Source organism: Nematostella vectensis, chromosome 3 (assembly GCF_932526225.1).
Source record: "Nematostella vectensis chromosome 3, jaNemVect1.1, whole genome shotgun sequence".
Taxonomy (NCBI): Eukaryota; Metazoa; Cnidaria; class Anthozoa; order Actiniaria; family Edwardsiidae; genus Nematostella; species Nematostella vectensis.
This window is the reverse complement of record NC_064036.1, coordinates 14,414,260-14,441,479: the sequence shown is the minus strand read 5'-3', so window position 1 is coordinate 14,441,479 and position 27,220 is coordinate 14,414,260. Positions and strand designations below refer to the sequence as shown.

Sequence of the window (27,220 nt, the reverse complement as noted above, 5' to 3'; positions counted from 1 at the left end):
GATGTTGTAGATGGTGACCCACTGCTGGGCGATGTCGATGTTGTAGATGGTAACCCACTGCTAGATAATGTCGATGTTGTAGATGGTGACCCACTGCTGGACAATGTCGATGTTGTTGATGGTGACACACTGCTGGACGATGTCGATGTTGTGGAAGATGTTGGACTGCTAGATGATGTCGATGTTGTAGATGGTGACCCATTGCTAGACGATGTCGATGTTGTAAATGGTGTCACACTACTAGATGATGTCGATGTTGTAGATGGTGACCCATTGCTAGATGATGTCGATGTTGTGGAAGATGTTGGACTGCTAGAGGATGTCGATGTTGTAGATGGTGTCACACTGCTAGATGATGTCGATGTTGTAGATGGTGACCCACTGCTGGACGATGCCGATGTTGTAGATGATGTCACACTGCTAGATGATGTCGATGTTGTAGATGGTATCACACTGCTAGACGATGTTGATGTTGTAGATGGTGACCCACTGCTGGACAATGTCGATGTTGTAGATGGTGTCACACTACTAGATGATGTCGTTGTTGTAGATGGTGACCCACTGCTAGATGATGTCGATGTTGTAGATGGTGACACACTGATGGACGATGTCCATGTTGTGGAAGATGTTGGACTGCTAGATGATGTCGATGTTGTAGATGGTGACCCACTGCTAGACGATGTCGATGTTGTAGATGGTGTCACACTACTAGATGATGTCGATGTTGTAGATGGTGACCCACTGATAGATGATGTCGATGTTGTAGATGGTGATCCACTGCTAGATGATGTTGATGTTGTAGATGGTGTCACACTGCTAGACGATGTCGATGTTGTAGATGGTGTCACACTGCTAGATGAGGTCGATGTTGTAGATGGTGACCCACTGCTGGTCGATGTTGTAGATGGTGTCACACTACTTGGTGATGTCGATGTTGTAGATGGTGTCACACTGCTAGATGATGTCGATGTTGTAGATGGTGACCCACTGCTGGACGATGTCGATGTTGTAGATGGTGTCACACTGCTAGATGATGTCGATGTTGTAGATGGTGTCACACTGCTAGACGATGTTGATGTTGTAGATGGTGTCACACTGCTAGATGATGCCGATGTTGTAGATGGTGACCCACTGCTAGATGATGTTGATGTTGTAGATGGTGACCCACTGCTGGACGATGTCGATGTTGTAGATGGTGTCACACTACTAGATGATGTCGATGTTGTAGATGGTGACCCACTGCTAGATGATGTCGATGTTGTAGATGGTGATACACTGCTGGATGACGTCGATGTTGTGGAAGATGTTGAACTGCTAGATGATGTCGATGTTGTAGATGGTGACGCACTGCTAGACGATGTCGATGTTGTAGATGGTGTCACACTACTAGATGTTGTCGATGTTGTAGATGGTGACCCATTGCTAGATGATGTCGATGTTGTGGAAGATGTTGGACTGCTAGAGGATGTCGATGTTGTAGATGGTGTCACACTGCTAGATGATGTCGATGTTGTAGATGGTGACCCACTGCTGGACGATGCCGATGTTGTAGATGATGTCACACTGCTAGATGATGTCGATGTTGTAGATGGTATCACACTGCTAGACGATGTTGATGTTGTAGATGGTGACCCACTGCTGGACAATGTCGATGTTGTAGATGGTGTCACACTACTAGATGATGTCGTTGTTGTAGATGGTGACCCACTGCTAGATGATGTCGATGTTGTAGATGGTGACACACTGATGGACGATGTCCATGTTGTAGAAGATGTTGGACTGCTAGATGATGTCGATGTTGTAGATGGTGACCCACTGCTGGACGATGTCGATGTTGTAGATGGTGTCACACTACTAGATGATGTCGATGTTGTAGATGGTGACCCACTGATAGATGATGTCGATGTTGTAGATGGTGATCCACTGCTAGATGATGTTGATGTTGTAGATGGTGTCACACTGCTAGACGATGTCGATGTTGTAGATGGTGTCACACTGCTAGATGAGGTCGATGTTGTAGATGGTGACCCACTGCTGGTCGATGTTGTAGATGGTGTCACACTACTTGGTGATGTCGATGTTGTAGATGGTGTCACACTGCTAGATGATGTCGATGTTGTAGATGGTGACCCACTGCTGGACGTTGTCGATGTTGTAGATGGTGTCACACTGCTAGATGATGTCGATGTTGTAGATGGTGTCACACTGCTAGACGATGTTGATGTTGTAGATGGTGTCACACTGCTAGATGATGCCGATGTTGTAGATGGTGACCCACTGCTAGATGATGTCGATGTTGTAGATGGTGTCACACTGCTAGATGATGTCGATGTTGTAGATGGTGTGACACTGCTAGATGATGTCGATGTTGTAGATGGTGTCACACTGCTAGATGATGTCGATGTGGTAGATGCTGACCCACTGCTGGACAATGTCGATGTTGTAGATGGTGTCACACTGCTGGACGATGTCGATGTTGTAGATGGTGACACACTGCTGGACGATGTCGGTGTTGTGGAAGATGTTGGACTGCTAGATAATGTCGATGTTGTAGATGGTGACCCACTGCTAGTCGATGTTGTAGATGGTGTCACACTACTAGATGATGTCGATGTTGTAGATGGTGACCCACTGCTAGATGATGTCGGTGTTGTGGAAGATGTTGGACTGCTAGAGGATGTCGATGTTGTAGATGGTGTCACACTGCTAGATGATGTCGATGTTGTAGATGGTGACCCACTGCTGGACGATGTCGATGTTGTAGATGATGTCACACTGCTAGATGATGTCGATGTTGTAGATGGTATCACACTGCTAGACGATGTTGATGTTGTAGATGGTGACCCACTGCTGGACGATGTCGATGTTGTAGATGGTGTCACACTACTAGATGATGTCGTTGTTGTAGATTGTGACCCACTGCTAGATGATGTCGATGTTGTAGATGGTGACACACTGCTGGACAATGTCGATGTTGTGGAAGATGTTAGTCTGCTAGATGATGTAGATGTTGTAGATGGTGACCCACTGGTGGACGATGTCGATGTTGTAGATGGTGTCACACTGCTAGATGATGTCGATGTTGTAGATGGTGTCACACTGCTAGATGATGTTGATGTTGCAGATGGTGTCACACTGCTAGATGATGTCGATGTTGCAGATGGTGTCACACTGCTAGATGATGTCGATGTTGTAGATGGTGACACACTGCTGGACAATGTCGATGTTGTGGAAGATGTGGGACTGCTAGATGATGTAGATGTTGTAGATGGTGACCCACTGGTGGACGATGTCGATGTTGTAGATGGTGTCACACTACTAGATGATGTCGATGTTGTAGATGGTGACCCACTACTAGATGATGTCGATGTTGTAGATGGTGTCACAGTGCTAGATGATGTCGATGTTGTAGATGGTGTCACACTGCTAGATGATGTTGATGTTGTAGATGGTGACCCACTGCTAGATGATGTCGATGTTGTAGATGGTGACACACTGATGGACGATGTCCATGTTGTGGAAGATGTTGGACTGCTAGATGATGTCGATGTTGTAGATGGTGACCCACTGCTAGACGATGTCGATGTTGTAGATGGTGTCACACTACTAGATGATGTCGATGTTGTAGATGGTGACCCACTGATAGATGATGTCGATGTTGTAGATGGTGATCCACTGCTAGATGATGTTGATGTTGTAGATGGTGTCACACTGCTAGACGATGTCGATGTTGTAGATGGTGTCACACTGCTAGATGAGGTCGATGTTGTAGATGGTGACCCACTGCTGGTCGATGTTGTAGATGGTGTCACACTACTTGGTGATGTCGATGTTGTAGATGGTGTCACACTGCTAGATGATGTCGATGTTGTAGATGGTGACCCACTGCTGGACGATGTCGATGTTGTAGATGGTGTCACACTGCTAGATGATGTCGATGTTGTAGATGGTGTCACACTGCTAGACGATGTTGATGTTGTAGATGGTGTCACACTGCTAGATGATGCCGATGTTGTAGATTGTGACCCACTGCTAGATGATGTTGATGTTGTAGATGGTGACCCACTGCTGGACGATGTCGATGTTGTAGATGGTGTCACACTACTAGATGATGTCGATGTTGTAGATGGTGACCCACTGCTAGATGATGTCGATGTTGTAGATGGTGATACACTGCTGGATGACGTCGATGTTGTGGAAGATGTTGAACTGCTAGATGATGTCGATGTTGTAGATGGTGACGCACTGCTAGACGATGTCGATGTTGTAGATGGTGTCACACTACTAGATGTTGCCGATGTTGTAGATGGTGACCCATTGCTAGATGATGTCGATGTTGTGGAAGATGTTGGACTGCTAGAGGATGTCGATGTTGTAGATGGTGTCACACTGCTAGATGATGTCGATGTTGTAGATGGTGACCCACTGCTGGACGATGCCGATGTTGTAGATGATGTCACACTGCTAGATGATGTCGATGTTGTAGATGGTATCACACTGCTAGACGATGTAGATGTTGTAGATGGTGACCCACTGGTGGACGATGTCGATGTTGTAGATGGTGTCACACTACTAGATGATGTCGATGTTGTAGATGGTGACCCACTACTAGATGATGTCGATGTTGTAGATGGTGTCACAGTGCTAGATGATGTCGATGTTGTAGATGGTGTCACACTGCTAGATGATGTTGATGTTGTAGATGGTGACCCACTGCTAGATGATGTCGATGTTGTAGATGGTGACACACTGATGGACGATGTCCATGTTGTGGAAGATGTTGGACTGCTAGATGATGTCGATGTTGTAGATGGTGACCCACTGCTAGACGATGTCGATGTTGTAGATGGTGTCACACTACTAGATGATGTCGATGTTGTAGATGGTGATCCACTGCTAGATGATGTTGATGTTGTAGATGGTGTCACACTGCTAGACGATGTCGATGTTGTAGATGGTGTCACACTGCTAGATGAGGTCGATGTTGTAGATGGTGACCCACTGCTGGTCGATGTTGTAGATGGTGTCACACTACTTGATGATGTCGATGTTGTAGATGGTGTCACACTGCTAGATGATGTCGATGTTGTAGATGGTGACCCACTGCTGGACGATGTCGATGTTGTAGATGGTGTCACACTGCTAGATGATGTCGATGTTGTAGATGGTGTCACACTGCTAGACGATGTTGATGTTGTAGATGGTGTCACACTGCTAGATGATGCCGATGTTGTAGATGGTGACCCACTGCTAGATGATGTTGATGTTGTAGATGGTGACCCACTGCTGGACGATGTCGATGTTGTAGATGGTGTCACACTACTAGATGATGTCGATGTTGTAGATGGTGACCCACTGCTAGATGATGTCGATGTTGTAGATGGTGATACACTGCTGGATGACGTCGATGTTGTGGAAGATGTTGAACTGCTAGATGATGTCGATGTTGTAGATGGTGACGCACTGCTAGACGATGTCGATGTTGTAGATGGTGTCACACTACTAGATGTTGCCGATGTTGTAGATGGTGACCCATTGCTAGATGATGTCGATGTTGTGGAAGATGTTGGACTGCTAGAGGATGTCGATGTTGTAGATGGTGTCACACTGCTAGATGATGTCGATGTTGTAGATGGTGACCCACTGCTGGACGATGCCGATGTTGTAGATGATGTCACACTGCTAGATGATGTCGATGTTGTAGATGGTATCACACTGCTAGACGATGTTGATGTTGTAGATGGTGACCCACTGCTGGACAATGTCGATGTTGTAGATGGTGTCACACTACTAGATGATGTCGTTGTTGTAGATGGTGACCCACTGCTAGATGATGTCGATGTTGTAGATGGTGACACACTGATGGACGATGTCCATGTTGTGGAAGATGTTGGACTGCTAGATGATGTCGATGTTGTAGATGGTGACCCACTGCTGGACGATGTCGATGTTGTAGATGGTGTCACACTACTAGATGATGTCGATGTTGTAGATGGTGACCCACTGATAGATGATGTCGATGTTGTAGATGGTGATCCACTGCTAGATGATGTTGATGTTGTAGATGGTGTCACACTGCTAGACGATGTCGATGTTGTAGATGGTGTCACACTGCTAGATGAGGTCGATGTGGTAGATGCTGACCCACTGCTGGACAATGTCGATGTTGTAGATGGTGTCACACTGCTGGACGATGTCGATGTTGTAGATGGTGACACACTGCTGGACGATGTCGGTGTTGTGGAAGATGTTGGACTGCTAGATAATGTCGATGTTGTAGATGGTGACCCACTGCTAGTCGATGTTGTAGATGGTGTCACACTACTAGATGATGTCGATGTTGTAGATGGTGACCCACTGCTAGATGATGTCGGTGTTGTGGAAGATGTTGGACAGCTAGAGGATGTCGATGTTGTAGATGGTGTCACACTGCTAGATGATGTCGATGTTGTGGATGGTGACCCACTGCTGGACGATGTCGATGTTGTAGATGATGTCACACTGCTAGATGATGTCGATGTTGTAGATGGTATCACACTGCTAGACGATGTTGATGTTGTAGATGGTGACCCACTGCTGGACGATGTCGATGTTGTAGATGGTGTCACACTACTAGATGATGTCGTTGTTGTAGATGGTGACCCACTGCTAGATGATGTCGATGTTGTAGATGGTGACACACTGCTGGACAATGTCGATGTTGTGGAAGATGTTAGTCTGCTAGATGATGTAGATGTTGTAGATGGTGACCCACTGGTGGACGATGTCGATGTTGTAGATGGTGTCACACTGCTAGATGATGTCGATGTTGTAGATGGTGTCACACTGCTAGATGATGTTGATGTTGCAGATGGTGTCACACTGCTAGATGATGTCGATGTTGCAGATGGTGTCACACTGCTAGATGATGTCGATGTTGTAGATGGTGACACACTGCTGGACAATGTCGATGTTGTGGAAGATGTGGGACTGCTAGATGATGTAGATGTTGTAGATGGTGACCCACTGGTGGACGATGTCGATGTTGTAGATGGTGTCACACTACTAGATGATGTCGATGTTGTAGATGGTGACCCACTACTAGATGATGTCGATGTTGTAGATGGTGTCACAGTGCTAGATGATGTCGATGTTGTAGATGGTGTCACACTGCTAGATGATGTTGATGTTGTAGATGGTGACCCACTGCTAGATGATGTCGATGTTGTAGATGGTGACACACTGATGGACGATGTCCATGTTGTGGAAGATGTTGGACTGCTAGATGATGTCGATGTTGTAGATGGTGACCCACTGCTAGACGATGTCGATGTTGTAGATGGTGTCACACTACTAGATGATGTCGATGTTGTAGATGGTGACCCACTGATAGATGATGTCGATGTTGTAGATGGTGATCCACTGCTAGATGATGTTGATGTTGTAGATGGTGTCACACTGCTAGACGATGTCGATGTTGTAGATGGTGTCACACTGCTAGATGAGGTCGATGTTGTAGATGGTGACCCACTGCTGGTCGATGTTGTAGATGGTGTCACACTACTTGGTGATGTCGATGTTGTAGATGGTGTCACACTGCTAGATGATGTCGATGTTGTAGATGGTGACCCACTGCTGGACGATGTCGATGTTGTAGATGGTGTCACACTGCTAGATGATGTCGATGTTGTAGATGGTGTCACACTGCTAGACGATGTTGATGTTGTAGATGGTGTCACACTGCTAGATGATGCCGATGTTGTAGATGGTGACCCACTGCTAGATGATGTTGATGTTGTAGATGGTGACCCACTGCTGGACGATGTCGATGTTGTAGATGGTGTCACACTACTAGATGATGTCGATGTTGTAGATGGTGACCCACTGCTAGATGATGTCGATGTTGTAGATGGTGATACACTGCTGGATGACGTCGATGTTGTGGAAGATGTTGAACTGCTAGATGATGTCGATGTTGTAGATGGTGACGCACTGCTAGACGATGTCGATGTTGTAGATGGTGTCACACTACTAGATGTTGCCGATGTTGTAGATGGTGACCCATTGCTAGATGATGTCGATGTTGTGGAAGATGTTGGACTGCTAGAGGATGTCGATGTTGTAGATGGTGTCACACTGCTAGATGATGTCGATGTTGTAGATGGTGACCCACTGCTGGACGATGCCGATGTTGTAGATGATGTCACACTGCTAGATGATGTCGATGTTGTAGATGGTATCACACTGCTAGACGATGTTGATGTTGTAGATGGTGACCCACTGCTGGACAATGTCGATGTTGTAGATGGTGTCACACTACTAGATGATGTCGTTGTTGTAGATGGTGACCCACTGCTAGATGATGTCGATGTTGTAGATGGTGACACACTGATGGACGATGTCCATGTTGTGGAAGATGTTGGACTGCTAGATGATGTCGATGTTGTAGATGGTGACCCACTGCTGGACGATGTCGATGTTGTAGATGGTGTCACACTACTAGATGATGTCGATGTTGTAGATGGTGACCCACTGATAGATGATGTCGATGTTGTAGATGGTGATCCACTGCTAGATGATGTTGATGTTGTAGATGGTGTCACACTGCTAGACGATGTCGATGTTGTAGATGGTGTCACACTGCTAGATGAGGTCGATGTTGTAGATGGTGACCCACTGCTGGTCGATGTTGTAGATGGTGTCACACTACTTGGTGATGTCGATGTTGTAGATGGTGTCACACTGCTAGATGATGTCGATGTTGTAGATGGTGACCCACTGCTGGACGATGTCGATGTTGTAGATGGTGTCACACTGCTAGATGATGTCGATGTTGTAGATGGTGTCACACTGCTAGACGATGTTGATGTTGTAGATGGTGTCACACTGCTAGATGATGCCGATGTTGTAGATGGTGACCCACTGCTAGATGATGTTGATGTTGTAGATGGTGTCACACTGCTAGACCATGTTGATGTTGTAAATGGTGTCACACTGCTAGATGATGTCGATGTTGTAGATGGTGTGACACTGCTAGATGATGTCGATGTTGTAGATGGTGTCACACTGCTAGATGATGTCGATGTGGTAGATGCTGACCCACTGCTGGACAATGTCGATGTTGTAGATGGTGACACACTGCTGGACGATGTCGGTGTTGTGGAAGATGTTGGACTGCTAGATAATGTCGATGTTGTAGATGGTGACCCACTGCTAGTCGATGTTGTAAATGGTGTCACACTACTAGATGATGTCGATGTTGTAGATGGTGACCCACTGCTAGATGATGTCGGTGTTGTGGAAGATGTTGGACTGCTAGAGGATGTCGATGTTGTAGATGGTGTCACACTGCTAGATGATGTCGATGTTGTAGATGGTGACCCACTGCTGGACGATGTCGATGTTGTAGATGATGTCACACTGCTAGATGATGTCGATGTTGTAGATGGTGTCACACTGCTAGACGATGTTGATGTTGTAGATGGTGACCCACTGCTGGACGATGTCGATGTTGTAGATGGTGTCACACTACTAGATGATGTCGTTGTTGTAGATGGTGACCCACTGCTAGATGATGTCGTTGTTGTAGATGGTGACACACTGCTGGACAATGTCGATGTTGTGGAAGATGTTAGACTGCTAGATGATGTAGATGTTGTAGATGGTGACCCACTGGTGGACGATGTCGATGTTGTAGATGGTGTCACACTGCTAGATGATGTCGATGTTGTAGATGGTGTCACACTGCTAGATGATGTTGATGTTGCAGATGGTGTCACACTGCTAGATGATGTCGATGTTGCAGATGGTGTCACACTGCTAGATGATGTCGATGTTGTAGATGGTGACACACTGCTGGACAATGTCGATGTTGTGGAAGATGTGGGACTGCTAGATGATGTAGATGTTGTAGATGGTGACCCACTGGTGGACGATGTCGATGTTGTAGATGGTGTCACACTACTAGATGATGTCGATGTTGTAGATGGTGACCCACTACTAGATGATGTCGATGTTGTAGATGGTGTCACACTGCTAGATGATGTCGATGTTGTAGATGGTGTCACACTGCTAGATGATGTTGATGTTGCAGATGGTGTCACACTGCTAGATGATGTCGATGTTGCAGATGGTGTCACACTGCTAGATGATGTTGATGTTGCAGATGGTGTCACACTGCTAGATGATGTTGATGTTGTAGATGGTGTCACACTGCTAGATGATGTTGATGTTGCAGATGGTGTCACACTGCTAGATGATGTCGATGTTGTAGATGGTGACCCACTGCTAGATGATGTTGATGTTGTAGATGGTGTCACACTGCTAGACAATGTTGATGTTGTAGATGGTGTCACACTGCTAGATGAGGTCGATGTTGTAGATAGTGACCCACTGCTAGATGATGTCGATGTTGTAGATGGTGTAACAGTGCTAGATGATGTCGATGTTGTAGATGGTGTCACACTGCTAGATGATGTCGATGTTGTAGATGGTGTCACACTACTAGATGATGTCGATGTTGTAGATGGTGACCCACTGATAGATGATGTCGATGTTGTAGATGGTAACACACTACTAGATGGTGTCGATGTTGTGGAAGATGTTGGACTGCTAGAGGATGTCGATGTTGTAGATGGTGTAACACTGTTAGATGATGTCGATGTTGTAGATGGTGTCACACTGCTAGATGATGTCGATGTTGTAGATGGTGACCAACTGGTGGACGATGTCGATGTTGTAGATGGTGTCACACTGCTAGATGAGGTCGATGTTGTAGATGGTGACCCACTGCTGGTCGATGTTGTAGATGGTGTCACACTACTAGGTGATGTCGATGTTGTAGATGGTGTGACACTGCTAGATGATGTCGATGTTGTAGATGGTGTCACACTGCTAGATGATGTCGATGTTGTAGATGCTGACCCACTGCTGGACAATGTCGATGTTGTAGATGGTGACACACTGATGGACGATGTCGGTGTTGTGGAAGATGTTGGACTGCTAGATGATGTCGATGTTGTAGATGGTGACCCACTGCTAGTCGATGTTGTAGATGGTGTCACACTACTAGATGATGTCGATGTTGTAGATGGTGACCCACTGCTAGATGATGTCGGTGTTGTAGATGGTGTCACACTGCTAGATGATGCCGATGTTGTAGATGGTGACCCACTGCTAGATGATGTCGATGTTGTAGATGGTGACCCACTGCTAGACGATGTTGATCTTGTAGATGGTGTCACACTGCTAGACGATGTTGATGTTGTAGATGGTGACCCACTGCTGGACGATGTTGATGTTGTAGATGGTGTCACACTGCTAGACGATGTCGATGTTGTAGATGGTGACCCACTGCTGGACGATGTCGATGTTGTAGATGATGTCACACTGCTAGATGATGTCGATGTTGTAGATGGTATCACACTGCTAGACGATGTTGATGTTGTAGATGGTGACCCACTGCTGGACGATGTCGATGTTGTAGATGGTGTCACACTACTAGATGATGTCGTTGTTGTAGATGGTGACCCACTGCTAGATGATGTCGATGTTGTAGATGGTGACACACTGCTGGACGATGTCGATGTTGTGGAAGATGTTAGACTGCTAGATGATGTAGATGTTGTAGATGGTGACCCACTGGTGGACGATGTCGATGTTGTAGATGGTGTCACCCTACTAGATGATGTCGATGTTGTAGATGGTGACCCACTGCTAGATGATGTTGATGTTGTAGATGGTGTCACACTGCTAGACAATGTTGATGTTGTAGATGGTGTCACACTGCTAGATGAGGTCGATGTTGTAGATAGTGACCCACTGCAAGATGATGTCGATGTTGTAGATGGTGTAACAGTGCTAGATGATGTCGATGTTGTAGATGGTGTCACACTGCTAGATGATGTCGATGTTGTAGATGGTGTCACACTACTAGATGATGTCGATGTTGTAGATGGTGACCCACTGATAGATGATGTCGATGTTGTAGATGGTAACACACTACTAGATGGTGTCGATGTTGTGGAAGATGTTGGACTGCTAGAGGATGTCGATGTTGTAGATGGTGTAACACTGCTAGATGATGTCGATGTTGTAGATGGTGTCACACTGCTAGATGATGTCGATGTTGTAGATGGTGACCCACTTCTAGATGATGTCGATGTTGTATATGGTGTTACACTGCTAGATGATGTCGATGTTGTAGATGGTGTCACACTGCTGGACGATGTCGATGTTGTAGATGGTGTCACACTGCTAGATGATGTCAATGTTGTAGATGGTGTCACACTGCTAGACGATGTTGATGTTGTAGATGGTGACCCACTGCTGGACGATGTCGATGTTGTAGATGGTGTCACACTGCTAGATTATGTCGATGTTGTAGATGGTGTCACACTGCTAGACGATGTGGATGTTGAAGATGGTGTCACACTACTAGATGATGTCGATGTTGTAGATGGTGACACACTGCTAGATAATGTCGATGATGTAGATGGTGACACACTGCTAGATGATGTCGATGTTGTAGATGGTAACACACTACTAGATGATGTCGATGTTGTAGAAAATGTTGGACTGCTAGAGGATGTCGATGTTGTAGATGGTGTCACACTGCTAGATGATGTCGATGTTATAGATGGTGACCCACTGCTGGACGATGTCGATGTTGTAGATGGTGTCACACAGCTAGATGATGTCGATGTTGTAGATGGTGTCACACTGCTAGACAATGTTGATGTTGTAGATGGTGTCACACTGCTAGATGATGTCGATGTTGTAGATGGTGACCCACTGCTAGATGATGTAGATGTTGTAGATGGTGTCACACTGCTAGACGATTTTGATGTTGTAGATGGTGTCACACTGCTAGATGATGTCGATGTTGTAGATGGTGTCGCACTGCTAGATGATGTCGATGTTGTAGATGGTGACACACTGCTGGACGATGTCGATGTTGTGGAAGATGTTGGACTGCTAGATGATGTCGATGTTGTAGGTGGTGACCCACTGCTGGACGATGTCGATGTTGAAGATGGTGTCACACTATTAGATGATGTCGATGTTGTAGATGGTGAAATACTGCTAGATGATGTCGTTGTTGTAAATGGTGTCACACTGCTAGATGTTGTTGATGTTGTAAATGGTGTCACACTGCTAGACGATGTTGAGGTAGTAGATGGTGTCACACTGCTAGACGATGTCGATGTTGTAGATGGTGTCACACTGCTAGATGATGTCGATGTTGTAGATGGTGACCCACTGCTGGACGATGTCGATGTTGTGGAAAATTTTGGACTGCTAGATGATATCGATGTTGTGGAAGATGTGGGACTGCTAGATGATGTCGATGTTGTAGATGGTGACACACTGCTAGATGATGTCGATGTTGTAGATAGTGACCCACTGCTGGACGATGTCGATGTTGTAGATGGTGTCACACTGCTAGTTGATGCTGATGTTGTAGATGGTGTCACACTGCTAGTTGATGTCGATGTTGAAGATGGTCTCACACTGCTGGATGATGTCGATGTTGTAGATGGGGTCACACTGCTAGATGATGTTGATGTTGTAAATGGTGTCACACTGCTAGACGATGTTGAGGTTGTAGATGGTGTCACATTACTAGACGATGTCGATGTTGTAGATGGTGACACACTGCTGGACGATGTCGATGTTGTGGAAGATGTTGGACTGCTAGATGATGTTGATGTTGTAGATGGTAACACACTACTAGATGGTGTCGATGTTGTGGAAGATGTTGGACTGCTAGAGGATGTCGATGTTGTAGATGGTGTAACACTGCTAGATGATATCGATGTTGTAGATGGTGTCACACTGCTAGATGATGTCGATTTTGTAGATGGTGTCACACTGCTAGATGATGTCGATGTTGTAGATGGTGACCCACTGCTAGATGATGTCGATGTTGTAGATGGTGTCACACTGCTAGACGATGTCGATGTTGAAGATGGTGTCACACTACTAGATGATGTCGATGTTGTAGATGGTGACCCACTGCTAGATGATGTCGATGTTGAGGATGGTGTCACACTGCTAGACAATGTTGATGTTGTAGATGGTGTCACACTGCTAGATGAGGTCGATGTTGTAGATAGTGACCCACTGCTAGACGATGTTGATGTTGTAGATGTTGTCACACTGCTAGATGATGTCGATGTTGTAGATGGTGACCCACTGCTAGATGATGTCGATGTTGTAGATGGTGTCACACTGCTAGATGAGGTCGATGTTGTAGATGGTGACCCACTGCTGGACGATGTCGATGTTGTAGATGGTGTCACACTGCTAGATGATGTCGATGTTGTAGATGGTGTCACACTGCTAGACGATGTCGATGTTGAAGATGGTGTCACACTACTAGATGATGTCGATGTTGTAAATGGTGACCCACTGCTAGATGATGTCGATGTTGAGGATAGTGTCACAATACTAGATGATGTCGATGTTGTAGATGGTGACCCACTGCTAGATGATGTTGATGTTGTAGATGGTGACCCACTGCTGGACGATGTCGATGTTGTAGATGAAGACACACTGCTAGATGATGTCGATGTTGTAGATGAAGACACACTGCTAGATGATGTCCATGTTGTAGACGAAGACACACTGCTAGATGATGTCGATGTTGTGGATGGTGACACATTGCTAGATGATGTCGATGTTGTAGATGGTGTCACAATGCTCGATGATGTCGATGTTGTAGACGGTGACATACTGCTTGACCATGTCGATGTTGTAGACGGTGACAAACTGCTTGACGATGTCGATGTTGTAGATGAATACACACTCCTAGATGATGTCGATGTTGTAGATGGTGTCACACTGCTAGATGATGTCGATGTTTTAGATGGTGACACACTGCTCGATGATGTTGATGTTGTAGATGGTGTCACAGTGCTAGATGATGTCGATGTTGTAGATGTTGACAAACTGCTAGATGATGTCGATGTTGTATATGGTGACACACTGCTAGATGATGTCGATGGTGTTGATGGTGACCCACTGCTAGATGATGTCGATGTTGTAGATGGTGTAACACTGCTAGATGATGCCGATGTTGTAGATGGTGACACACTGCTGGACGATGTCGATGTTGTGGAAGATATTGGACTGCTAGTGGGTGTAAATGTTGTAGATGGTGCCACACTGCTAGTGGATGTCATTGTCGAAATGGTGATTGCCATCGTTGATGCCATAATAGATGATGACGTAGAATTATCTAAGAATTGAATAGAAACAATCAGGTTTTGTTTATACAAAAGGTTAGGAGTAAGAAACATTGTTAGCAATAATAGTGGTAACAGGGGTTCTCTAAGGTGAGTTGCAGTTATAACGATACAGATTATAGCTGCACAAGAAAGCAATTGATATAGCATTTTGGGCTGGAAGTGATATCGAAGGGTAAAGTTGATACTTACTGATGGTGATGTTAGCCCCCAATGGGTAATTCGAATCAACCGTGAAATTTCCAATCGAACCTGAATTCACAGTTTCATTCATTGTTTGTACGAATGTGTTGGCTGCCTGCTCGTCAGCAACTGCTACTTCCATGTTGGCAATAACGCTGCCTGGCCTAAATATCATTGTCAAAAGAATACCAGAAGATCAGCTTTATGAAAAGAAGTCCTAGATCCATCACAAATGGGGTGATTGCTTACTTACAAGCACTCCACTTTCTTGACCGCTGTATTACCATTCTTTTCAACCTGTCATAATATGTGGTAAACAAAGCAAATTGCTAAAGCATGATAGCCAATCGAAGTGATACTAAATATAAGAAAAAGATACTGCAATATATATAAATATAAAATACATATCACTTAAATCAGTATTCCTGGTATTACTAAAAGCTTTAAAACATTAACCATTAAATGCTTACCTCATTTATTACCCCACTTAATTTCTCCCTGCAGTAACTTTCGTTCTTCATGTTTTCTTCGTACACCAAGTCATCGAGTTTTAATCCAAATTTAACAGTCACTGAAAGAAATAGAATTAATACATCAAATCTTATCAATATCAATACGATTGCAGATATTGTTGGTGAGGAGGGGAAGGTCGAGTTTCACTGATAATGATTTCATTTACCCCTTCTGTCGGGCATGAATTTTTGTACAAACAAAAACAAAACTAGTTAGAAACTGGGAAAGCATTAAGTTACAATAAACCACCACCGAAGCAAAACCTATTAGGATTCAGCACTGGCTAAACGAGACGCAAGTCAGCGCAACTTGTCGCAGGTTTCGACTTACGTTAATTGCCATGATGTGGCTAAACGAAACGGAAGATGTGATTTAAGTCGGCTGTTTTGAGCCCATGTACACCATGCTTTCGACAAGTAGCAAAAGGTAACACAACTATGTGCTGACTTGCATTTTGTTTGTCCAAGGCATTACATTTAAAATGAAGATTCATAAGTTTATTTTTATCAAGGTTTTCTTATTTATGCTGACGACAAGTAGCAAAACTTGCGTCAACTTACACGGATTTGCGTTTTGTTTGGTCATAGCTTAACATTTTAAATACAGGTTCATGTTTTCAAAGCAATTATCACAATATTTCAGCTAAGCTGTAGCTATGCTGCGAATTAAAGTGTTTACTAATCTTAACAATAACTTCATGCAATAGCATAAATTGCATAGCAAAACTTTGGTATCTGGCACCTGCCGTGTCAAATACCTTCTGTATTAGAGCTGCCAGTTGACGGTGTCGATGTTGTAGATGGTGTCACACTACTAGATGATGTCGATGTTGTAGATGGTGTAACACTGCTAGATGATGCCGATGTTGTAGATGGTGACACACTGCTGGACGATGTCGATGTTGTGGAAGATATTGGACTGCTAGTGGGTGTAAATGTTGTAGATGATGCCACACTGCTAGTGGATGTCATTGTCGAAATGGTGATTGCCATCGTTGATGCCATAATAGATGATGACGTAGAATTAGCTAAGAATTGAATAGAAACAATCAGGTTTTGTTTATACAAAAGGTTAGGAGTAAGAAACATTGTTAGCAATAATAGTGGTAACAGGGGTTCTCTAAGGTGAGTTGCAGTTATAACGATACAGATTATAGCTGCACAAGAAAGCAATTGATATAGCATTTTGGGCTGGAAATGATATCGAAGGGTAAAGTTGATACTTACTGATGGTGATGTTAGCCCCCAATGGGTAATTCGAATCAACCGTGAAATTTCCAATCGAACCTGAATTTACAGTTTCATTCATTGTTTGTACGAATGTGTTGGCTGCCTGCTCGTCAGCAACTGCTACTTCCATGTTGGCAATAACGCTGCCTGGCCTAAATATCATTATCAAAAGAATACCAGAAGATCAGCTTTATGAAAAGAAGTCTTAGATCCATCACAAATGGGGTGATTGCTTACTTACAAGCACTCGACTTTCTTGACCGCTGTATTACCATTCTTTTCAACCTGTCATAATATGTGGTAAACAAAGCAAATTGCTGAAGCATGATAGCCAATCGAAGTGATACTAAATATAAGAAAAAGATACTGCAATATATATAAATATAAAATACATATCACTTAATTCAGTATTCCTGGTATTACTAAAAGCTTTAAAACATTAACCATTAAATGCTTACCTCATTTATTACCCCACTTAATTTCTCCCTGCAGTAACTTTCGTTCTCCATGTTTTCTTCGTACATCAAGTTTTCGAGTTTTAATCCAAATTCAACAATCACTGAAAGAAATAGAATTAATACATCAAATCTTATCAATATCAATACGATTGCAGATATTGTTGGTGAGGAGGGGAAGGTCGAGTTTCATTTATAAATGATTTCATTTACCCCTTCTGTTGGGCATGAATTTTTGTACAAACAAAAACAAAACTAGTTAGAAACTGGGAAAGCATTAAGTTACATTAAACCACCACCGAAGCAAAACTTATTAGAATTAAGCGCTGGCTAAACAAGACGCAAGTCAGCGCAACTTGTCGCAGGTTTCGACTTGCGTTAATTGCCATGAAGTGGCTAAACGAAACGAAAGATGTGATTTAAGTCGGCTGTTTTGAGCCCCTGTACACCATGCTTTCGACAAGTAGCAAAACGTAACACAACTATGCGCTGACTTGCGTTTTGTTTGTCCAAGGCTTTACATTAAAAATGCAAATTCACAAGTTTATTTTCATCAAGGTTATTCTTATTTATGCTGACGACAAGTAGCAAAACTTGCGTCATCTTACGCGGATTTGCGTTTTGTTTGGTAATAGCTTAACATTTTAAATACAGGTTCATATTTTCAAAGATATTATCACAATATTTCAGCTAAGCTGTAGCTATCCTGTGAATTAAAGTGTTTAATAATCTTAACAATAACTTCATGCAATAGCATAAATTGCATAGCAAAACTTTGGTATCTGGCACCTGCCGTGTCAAATACCTTCTGTATTAGAGCTGCCAGTTGACGGTGTCGATATTGTAGATGGTGTCACAATACTAGATGATGTCAATGTTGTAGATAAAGACACACTGCTAGATAATGTCGATGTTGTAGATGGTGACACACTGCTAGATGATGTCGATGATGTAGATAAAGACACACTGCTAGATGATGTCGATGTTGTAGATAAAGAAACACTGCTGGACGATGTCGATGTTGTGGAAGATGTGGGACTACTAGAGGATGTCGATGTTGTAGATGGTGACCCACTGCTAGATGATGTCGATGTTGTAGATAGTGACACACTGCTTGACGATGTCGATGTTGTAGATGGTGACACACTGCTAGACGATGTCGATGTTGTTGAAGATGTTGGACTGCTAGAGGATGTCGATGTTGTAGATGGTGACAAATTGCTTGACGATATCGATGTTGTAGATGGTGACACACTGCTAGATGATGCCGATGTTGTAGATAGTGACACACTGCTTGACGATGTCGATGTTGTAGATGGTGACACACTGCTAGAGGATGTCGATGTTGTTGAAGATGTTGGACTGCTAGAGGATGTCGATGTTGTAGATGGTGACAAATTGCTTGACGATATCGATGTTGTAGATGGTGACACACTGCTAGATGATGCCGATGTTGTAGCTGGTGACAAACTGCTTGACGATGTCGATGTTTTAGATGGTGACAAACTGCTAGATGATGTCGATGTTGTAGATGAAGACACACTGCTAGATGATGTCGATGTTGTAGATGGTGACACACTGCTAGATGATGTCGATGTTGTAGATGGTGTCACAATGCTCGATGATGTCGATGTTGTAGATGAGGACACACTGCTAGATGATGTCGGTGTTGTAGATGAAGACACACTGCTAGATGATGTCGATGTTGTAGATAAAGACACACTGCTAGACGATGTTGATGTTGTCGATGGTGACAAACTGCTTGACGATATCGATGTTGTAGATGGTGACAAACTGCTAGATGATGCCGATGTTGTAGATGGTGACAAACTGCTAGATGATGTCGATGTTGTAAATGAAGACACACTGCTAGATGATGTCGATGTTGTAGATGGTGTCACACTGCTAGATGATGTCGATGTTGTAGATGGTGACAAACTGCTCGATGATGTCGATGTTGTAGATGGTGTCACACTGCTAGATGATATCGATGTTGTAGATGGTGACACACTGCTAGATGATGTCGATGATGTAGATAAAGACACACTGCTAGATGATGTCGATGTTGTAGATAAAGACACACTGCTAGATGATGTCGATGTTGTAGATAAAGACACACTGCTAGATGATGTCGATGTTGTAGATGGTGACAAACTGCTAGATGATGTCGATGTTGTAGATAAAGACACACTGCTAGATGATGTCGATGTTGTAGATAAAGACACACTGCTAGATGATGTCGATGTTGTAGATAAAGACACACTGCTAGATGATGTCGATGTTGTAGATAAAGACACACTGCTAGATGATGTCGATGTTGTAGATAAAGACACACTGCTAGATGATGTCGATGTTGTAGATAAAGACACACTGCTAGATGATGTCGATGTTGTAGATGGTGACACACTGCAAGATGATGTTGATGTTGTAGATGAAGACACACTGCTGGACGATGTCGATGTTGTGGACGATGTGGGACTGCTAGAGGATGTCGATGTTGTAGATGGTGTCATACTGCTAGATGATGTCGATGTTGTAGATGGTGACAAACTGCTTGATGATGTCGATGTTGTAGATGGTGTCACACTGCTGAATGATATCGATGTTGTAGATGGTGTCACACTGCTAGATGATGTCGATGTTGTAGATAAAGACACACTGCTAGATGATGTCGATGTTGTAGATAAAGACACACTGCTAGATGATGTCGATGTTGTAGATGGTGACAAACTGCTAGATGATGTCGATGTTGTAGATAAAGACACACTGCTAGATGATGTCGATGTTGTAGATAAAGACACACTGCTAGATGATGTCGATATTGTAGATGGTGACACACTGCTAGATGATGTCGATGATGTAGATAAAGACACACTGCTAGATGATGTCGATGTTGTAGATAAAGACACACTGCTAGATGATGTCGATATTGTAGATGGTGACACACTGCTAGATGATGTCGATGATGTAGATAAAGACACACTGCTAGATGATGTCGATGTTGTAGATAAAGACACACTGCTGGACGATGTCGATGTTGTGGACGATGTGGGACTGCTAGAGGATGTCGATGTTGTAGATGGTGTCATACTGCTAGATGATGTCGATGTTGTAGATGGTGACAAACTGCTTGATGATGTCGATGTTGTAGATGGTGTCACACTGCTGAATGATATCGATGTTGTAGATGGTGTCACACTGCTAGATGATGTCGATGTTGTAGATAAAGACACACTGCTAGATGATGTCGATGTTGTAGATAAAGACACACTGCTAGATGATGTCGATGTTGTAGATGGTGACAAACTGCTAGATGATGTCGATGTTGTAGATAAAGACACACTGCTAGATGATGTCGATGTTGTAGATAAAGACACACTGCTAGATGATGTCGATATTGTAGATGGTGACACACTGCTAGATGATGTCGATGATGTAGATAAAGACACACTGCTAGATGATGTCGATGTTGTAGATAAAGACACACTGCTAGATGATGTCGATATTGTAGATGGTGACACACTGCTAGATGATGTCGATGATGTAGATAAAGACACACTGCTAGATGATGTCGATGTTGTAGATAAAGACACACTGCTAGATGATGTCGATATTGTAGATGGTGACAAACTGCTAGATGATGTCGATGTTGTAGATAAAGACACACTGCTAGATGATGTCGATGTTGTAGATAAAGACACACTGCTAGATGATGTCGATATTGTAGATGGTGACACACTGCTAGATGATGTCGATGTTGTAGATAAAGACACACTGCTAGATGATGTCGATGTTGTAGATGGTGACAAACTGCTTGATGATGTCGATGTTGTAGATGGTGTCACACTGCTGAATGATATCGATGTTGTAGATGGTGTCACATTGCTAGATGATGTCGATGTTGTAGATAAAGACACACTGCTAGATGATGTCGATGTTGTAGATAAAGACACACTGCTAGATGATGTCGATGTTGTAGATGGTGACAAACTGCTAGATGATGTCGATGTTGTAGATAAAGACACACTGCTAGATGATGTCGATGTTGTAGATAAAGACACACTGCTAGATGATGTCGATATTGTAGATGGTGACACACTGCTAGATGATGTCGATGATGTAGATAAAGACACACTGCTGGACGATGTCGATGTTGTGGACGATGTGGGACTGCTAGAGGATGTCGATGTTGTCGATGGTGCCACACTGCTGGAGGATGTCGATGTTGTGGAAGATGTGGGACTGCTAGATGATGTCAATGTTGTAGATGGTGACCCACTGCTAGATGATATCGATGTTGTAGATGGTGTAACACTGCTAGATGATATCGATGTTGTAGATGGTGTCACACTGCTAGATGATGTCGATGTTGTAGATGGTGACCCACTGCTAGATGATGTCGATGTTGTAGATGGTGACACACTGCTGGACGATGTCGAGGTTGTAGATGGTGACACACTGCTAGATGATGTCGATGTTGTCGATGGTGCCACACTGCTGGACGATGTCGATGTTGTGGAAGATGTGGGACTGCTAGATGATGTCGATGTTGTAGATGGTGACACACTGCTGGACGATGTTGATGTTGTGGAAGATATTGGACTGCTAGTGGATGTAAATGTTGTAGATGATGCCACACTGCTAGTGGATGTCATTGTCGAAATGGTGATTGCCATCGTTGATGCCATAATAGATGATGACGTAGAATTAGCTTAGAATTGAATAGAAACAATCAGGTTTTGTTTATACAAAAGGTTAGGAGAAAGAAACATTGTTAGCAATACTAGTGGTAACAGAGGTTCTCCAAGGTGAGTTGCAGTTATAACGATACAGATTATAGCTGCACAAGAAAGCAATTGATATAGCATTTTGGGCTGGAAATGATATCGAAGGGTAATGTTCATACTTACTGATGGTGATGTTAGCCCCCAATGGGTAATTCGAATCAACCGTGAAATTTCCAATCGAACCTGAATTCACAGTTTCATTCATTGTTTGTACGAATGTGTTGGCTGCCTGCTCGTCAGCAACTGCTACTTCCATGTTGGCAATAACGCTGCCTGGCCTAAATATCATTATCAAAAGAATATCAGAAGATCAGCTTTATGAAAAGAAGTCTTAGATCCATCACAAATGGGGTGATTGCTTACTTACAAGCACTCGACTTTCTTGACCGCTGTATTACCATTCTTTTCAACCTGTCATAATATGTGGTAAACAAAGCAAATTGCTGAAGCATGATAGCCAATCGAAGTGATACTAAATATAACAAAAAGATACTGCAATATATATAAATATAAAATACATATCACTTTATTCAATATTCCTGGTATCTTACTAAAAGCTTTAAAACATTAACCATTAAATGCTTACCTCATTTATTACCCCACTTAATTTCTCCCTGCAGTAACTTTCGTTCTTCATGTTTTCTTCGTACACCAAGCCATTGAGTTTTAATCCAATATAAACAGTCACTGAAAGAAATAGAATTAATACATCAAATCTTATCAATATCAATACGATTGCAGATATTGTTGGTGAGGAGGGGAAGGTCGAGTTTCACTTATAATGATTTCATTTACCCCTTCTGTCGGGCATGATTTTTTTTACAAACAAAAACAAAACTAGTTAGAAACTGGGAAAGCATTGAGTTACATTAAACCACCACCGAAGCAAAACCTTTTAGGATTAAGCGCTGGCTAAACGAGACGCAAGTCAGCGCAACTTGTCGCAGGTTTCGACTTACGTTAATTGCCATGATGTGGCTAAACGAAACGGAAGATGTGATTTAAGTCGGCTGTTTTGAGCCCACGTACGCCATGCTTTCGACAAGTAGCAAAACGTAACACAACTATGCGCTGACTTGCATTTTGTTTGTCCAAGGCTTTACATTAAAAATGCAAATTCACAAATTTATTTTCATCTAGGTTTTTCTTATTTATGCTGACGACAAGCAGCAAAACTTGCGTCATCTTACGCGGATTTGCGTTTTGTTTGGTCATAGCTTAACATTTTAAATACAGGTTCATATTTTCAAAGTTATTATCACAATATTTCAGCTAAGCTGTAGCTATGCTGCGAATTAAAGTGTTTAATAATCTTAACAATAACTTCATGCAATAGCATAAATTGCATAGCAAACCTTTGTATCTGGCACCTGCCGTGTCAAATACCTTCTGTATTAGAGCTGCCAGTTGACGGTGTCGATGTTGTAGATGGTGTCACACTACTAGATGATGCCGATGTTGTAGATGGTGACAAACTGCTTGACGATGTCGATGTTGTAGATGGTGACACACTGCTAGATGATGTCGATGATGTAGATGGTGACCCACTGCTAGATGATGTCGATGTTGAAGATGGTGTAACACTGCTAGATGATGTCGATGATGTAGATGGTGACACACTGCTAGATGATGTCGATGATGGAGATGGTGACACACTGCTTGACGATATCGATGTTGTAGATGGTGACACACTGCTAGATGATGTCGATGATGTAGATGGTGACACACTGCTAGATGATGTCGATGATGTAGATGGTGACACACTGCTTGACGATATCGATGTTGTAGATGGTGACACACTGCTAGATGATGTCGGTGTTGTAGATGGTGACACACTACTAGATGATGTCGATGTTGTAGATGGTGACCCACTGCTTGATGATGTCGATGTTGTAGATGGTGACACACTGCTAGACGATGTCGATGTTGTTGAAGATGTTGGACTGCTAGAGGATGTCGATGTTGTAGATGGTGACAAATTGCTTGACGATATCGATGTTGTAGATGGTGACACACTGCTAGATGATGCCGATGTTGTAGATGGTGACAAACTGCTTGACGATGTCGATATTGTAGATGGTGACACACTGCTAGATGATGTCGATATTGTAGATGGTGACACACTGCTAGATGATGTCGATATTGTAGATGGTGACACACTGCTCGATGATGTCGATGTTGTAGATGAAGACACACTGCTAGATGACGTCGATGTTGTGGATGGTGACACACTGCTAGATGATGTCGATGTTGTATATAGTGACACACTGCTTGACGATGTCGATGTTGTAGATGGTGACACACTACTAGACGATGTCGATGTTGTTGAAGATGTTGGACTGCTAGAGGATGTCGATGTTGTAGATGGTGACAAATTGCTTGACGATATCGATGTTGTAGATGGTGTCACACTGCTAGACGATGTCGATGTTGTAGATAAAGACACACTGCTAGATGATGTCGATATTGTAGATGGTGACACACTGCTAGATGATGTCGATGATGTAGATAAAGACACACTGCTAGATGATGTCGATGTTGTAGATAAAGACACACTGCTGGGCGATGTCGATGTTGTGGACGATGTGGGACTGCTAGAGGATGTCGATGTTGTCAATGGTGCCACACTGCTGGAGGATGTCGATGTTGTGGAAGATGTGGGACTGCTAGATGATGTCAATGTTGTAGATGGTGACCCACTGCTGGATGATGTCAATGTTGTAGATGGTGACCCACTGCTAGATGATGTCGATGTTGTGGATGGTGACACACTGCTAGATGATGTCGATGTTGTAGATGGTGACCCACTGCTAGATGATGTCGATGTTGTAGATGGTGACCCACTGCTAGATGATGTCGATGTTGTAGATGGTGCCACACTGCTAGATGATGTCGATGTTGTAGATGGTGACACACTGCTAGATGATGTCGATGTTGTCGATGGTGCCACACTGCTGGACGATGTCGATGTTGTGGAAGATGTGGGACTGCTAGATGATGTCGATGTTGTAGATGGTGACACACTGCTGGACGATGTCGATGTTGTGGAGGATATTGGACTGCTAGTGGGTGTAAATGTTGTAGATGATGCCACACTGCTAGTGGATGTCATTGTCGAAATGGTGATTGCCATCGTTGATGCCATAATAGATGATGACGTAGAATTAGCTTAGAATTGAATAGAAACAATCAGGTTTTGTTTATACAAAAGGTTAGGAGAAAGAAACATTGTTAGCAATACTAGTGGTAACAGAGGTTCTCCAAGGTGAGTTGCAGTTATAACGATACAGATTATAGCTGCACAAGAAAGCAATTGATATAGCATTTTGGGCTGGAAGTGATATCGAAGGGTAAAGTTGATACTTACTGATGGTGATGTTAGCCCCCAACGGGTAATTCGAATCAACCGTGAAATTTCCAATCGAACCTGAATTCACAGTTTCATTCATTGTTTGTACGAATGTGTTGGCTGCCTGCTCGTCAGCAACTGCTACTTCCATGTTGGCAATAACGCTGCCTGGCCTAAATATCATTATCAAAAGAATATCAGAAGATCAGCTTTATGAAAAGAAGTCTTAGATCCATCACAAATGGGGTGATTGCTTACTTACAAGCACTCGACTTTCTTGACCGCTGTATTACCATTCTTTTCAACCTGTCATAATATGTGGTAAACAAAGCAAATTGCTGAAGCATGATAGCCAATTGAAGTGATACTAAATATAACAAAAAGATACTGCAATATATATAAATATAAAATACATATCACTTTATTCAATATTCCTGGTATCTTACTAAAAGCTTTAAAACATTAACCATTAAATGCTTACCTCATTTATTACCCCACTTAATTTCTCCCTGCAGTAACTTTCGTTCTTCATGTTTTCTTCGTACACCAAGCCATCGAGTTTTAATCCAATATAAACAGTCACTGAAAGAAATAGAATTAATACATCAAATCTTATCAATATCAATACGATTGCAGATATTGTTGGTGAGGAGGGGAAGGTCGAGTTTCACTTATAATGATTTCATTTACCCCTTCTGTCGGGCATGATTTTTTTTACAAACAAAAACATAACTAGTTAGAAACTGGGAAAGCATTGAGTTACATTAAACCACCACCGAAGCAAAACCTTTTAGGATTAAGCGCTGGCTAAACGAGACGCAAGTCAGCGCAACTTGTCGCAGGTTTCGACTTACGTTAATTGCCATGATGTGGCTAAACGAAACGGAAGATGTGATTTAAGTCGGCTGTTTTGAGCCCACGTACGCCATGCTTTCGACAAGTAGCAAAACGTAACACAACTATGCGCTGACTTGCATTTTGTTTGTCCAAGGCTTTACATTAAAAATGCAAATTCACAAATTTATTTTACTCTAGGTTTTTCTTATTTATGCTGACGACAAGCAGCAAAATTTGCGTCATCTTACGCGGATTTGCTTTTTTTTTGGTCATAGCTTAACATTTGAAATACAGGTTCATATTTTCAAAGCTATTATCACAATATTTCAGCTAAGCTGTAGCTATGCTGCAAATTAAAGTGTTTAATAATAATAACAATAACTTCATGCAATAGCATAAATTGCATAGCAAATCTTTGTATCTGGCACCTGCCGTGTCAAATACCTTCTGTATTAGAGCTGCCAGTTGACGGTGTCGATGTTGTAGATGGTGTCACACTACTAGATGATGTTGATGTTGTAGATGGTGACACACTGCTAGATGATGTCGATGATGTAGATGGTGACACACTGCTTGACGATATCGATGTTGTAGATGGTGACACACTGCTAGATGATGTCGGTGTTGTAGATGGTGACAC

The 27,220-nt window shown here is 43.0% G+C and overlaps 1 protein-coding gene and 1 long non-coding RNA gene across 2 annotated transcripts; both read right to left on the bottom strand.

Moving 5' to 3' along the window:
• Positions 1-2,388: 2,388 nt before the first annotated feature.
• On the bottom strand, positions 2,389-27,125 carry LOC116604800 (serine-rich adhesin for platelets-like). The gene is made up of 21 exons (XM_048724447.1): positions 27,025-27,125; positions 26,225-26,325; positions 26,006-26,049; positions 25,762-25,916; positions 25,311-25,562; positions 22,981-23,081; positions 22,762-22,805; positions 22,588-22,672; positions 18,413-19,172; positions 17,611-17,711; positions 17,394-17,437; positions 17,150-17,304; positions 16,681-16,950; positions 15,881-15,981; positions 15,664-15,707; positions 15,420-15,574; positions 14,985-15,220; positions 7,770-8,210; positions 5,739-6,524; positions 3,993-4,484; positions 2,389-2,421 (listed from the first exon to the last, which is right to left on the bottom strand). The coding sequence occupies exons 2-21, from the start codon at positions 26,273-26,275 to the stop codon at positions 2,389-2,391; spliced, it is 4,350 nt and encodes a 1,449-aa protein (XP_048580404.1). The 5' UTR covers positions 26,276-26,325; positions 27,025-27,125.
• Positions 22,989-23,922, bottom strand: LOC125561145. The gene is made up of 2 exons (XR_007307153.1): positions 23,781-23,922; positions 22,989-23,081 (listed from the first exon to the last, which is right to left on the bottom strand). It is a non-coding gene; the product is annotated as an uncharacterized LOC125561145 (long non-coding RNA).
• Positions 27,126-27,220: the final 95 nt, after the last annotated feature.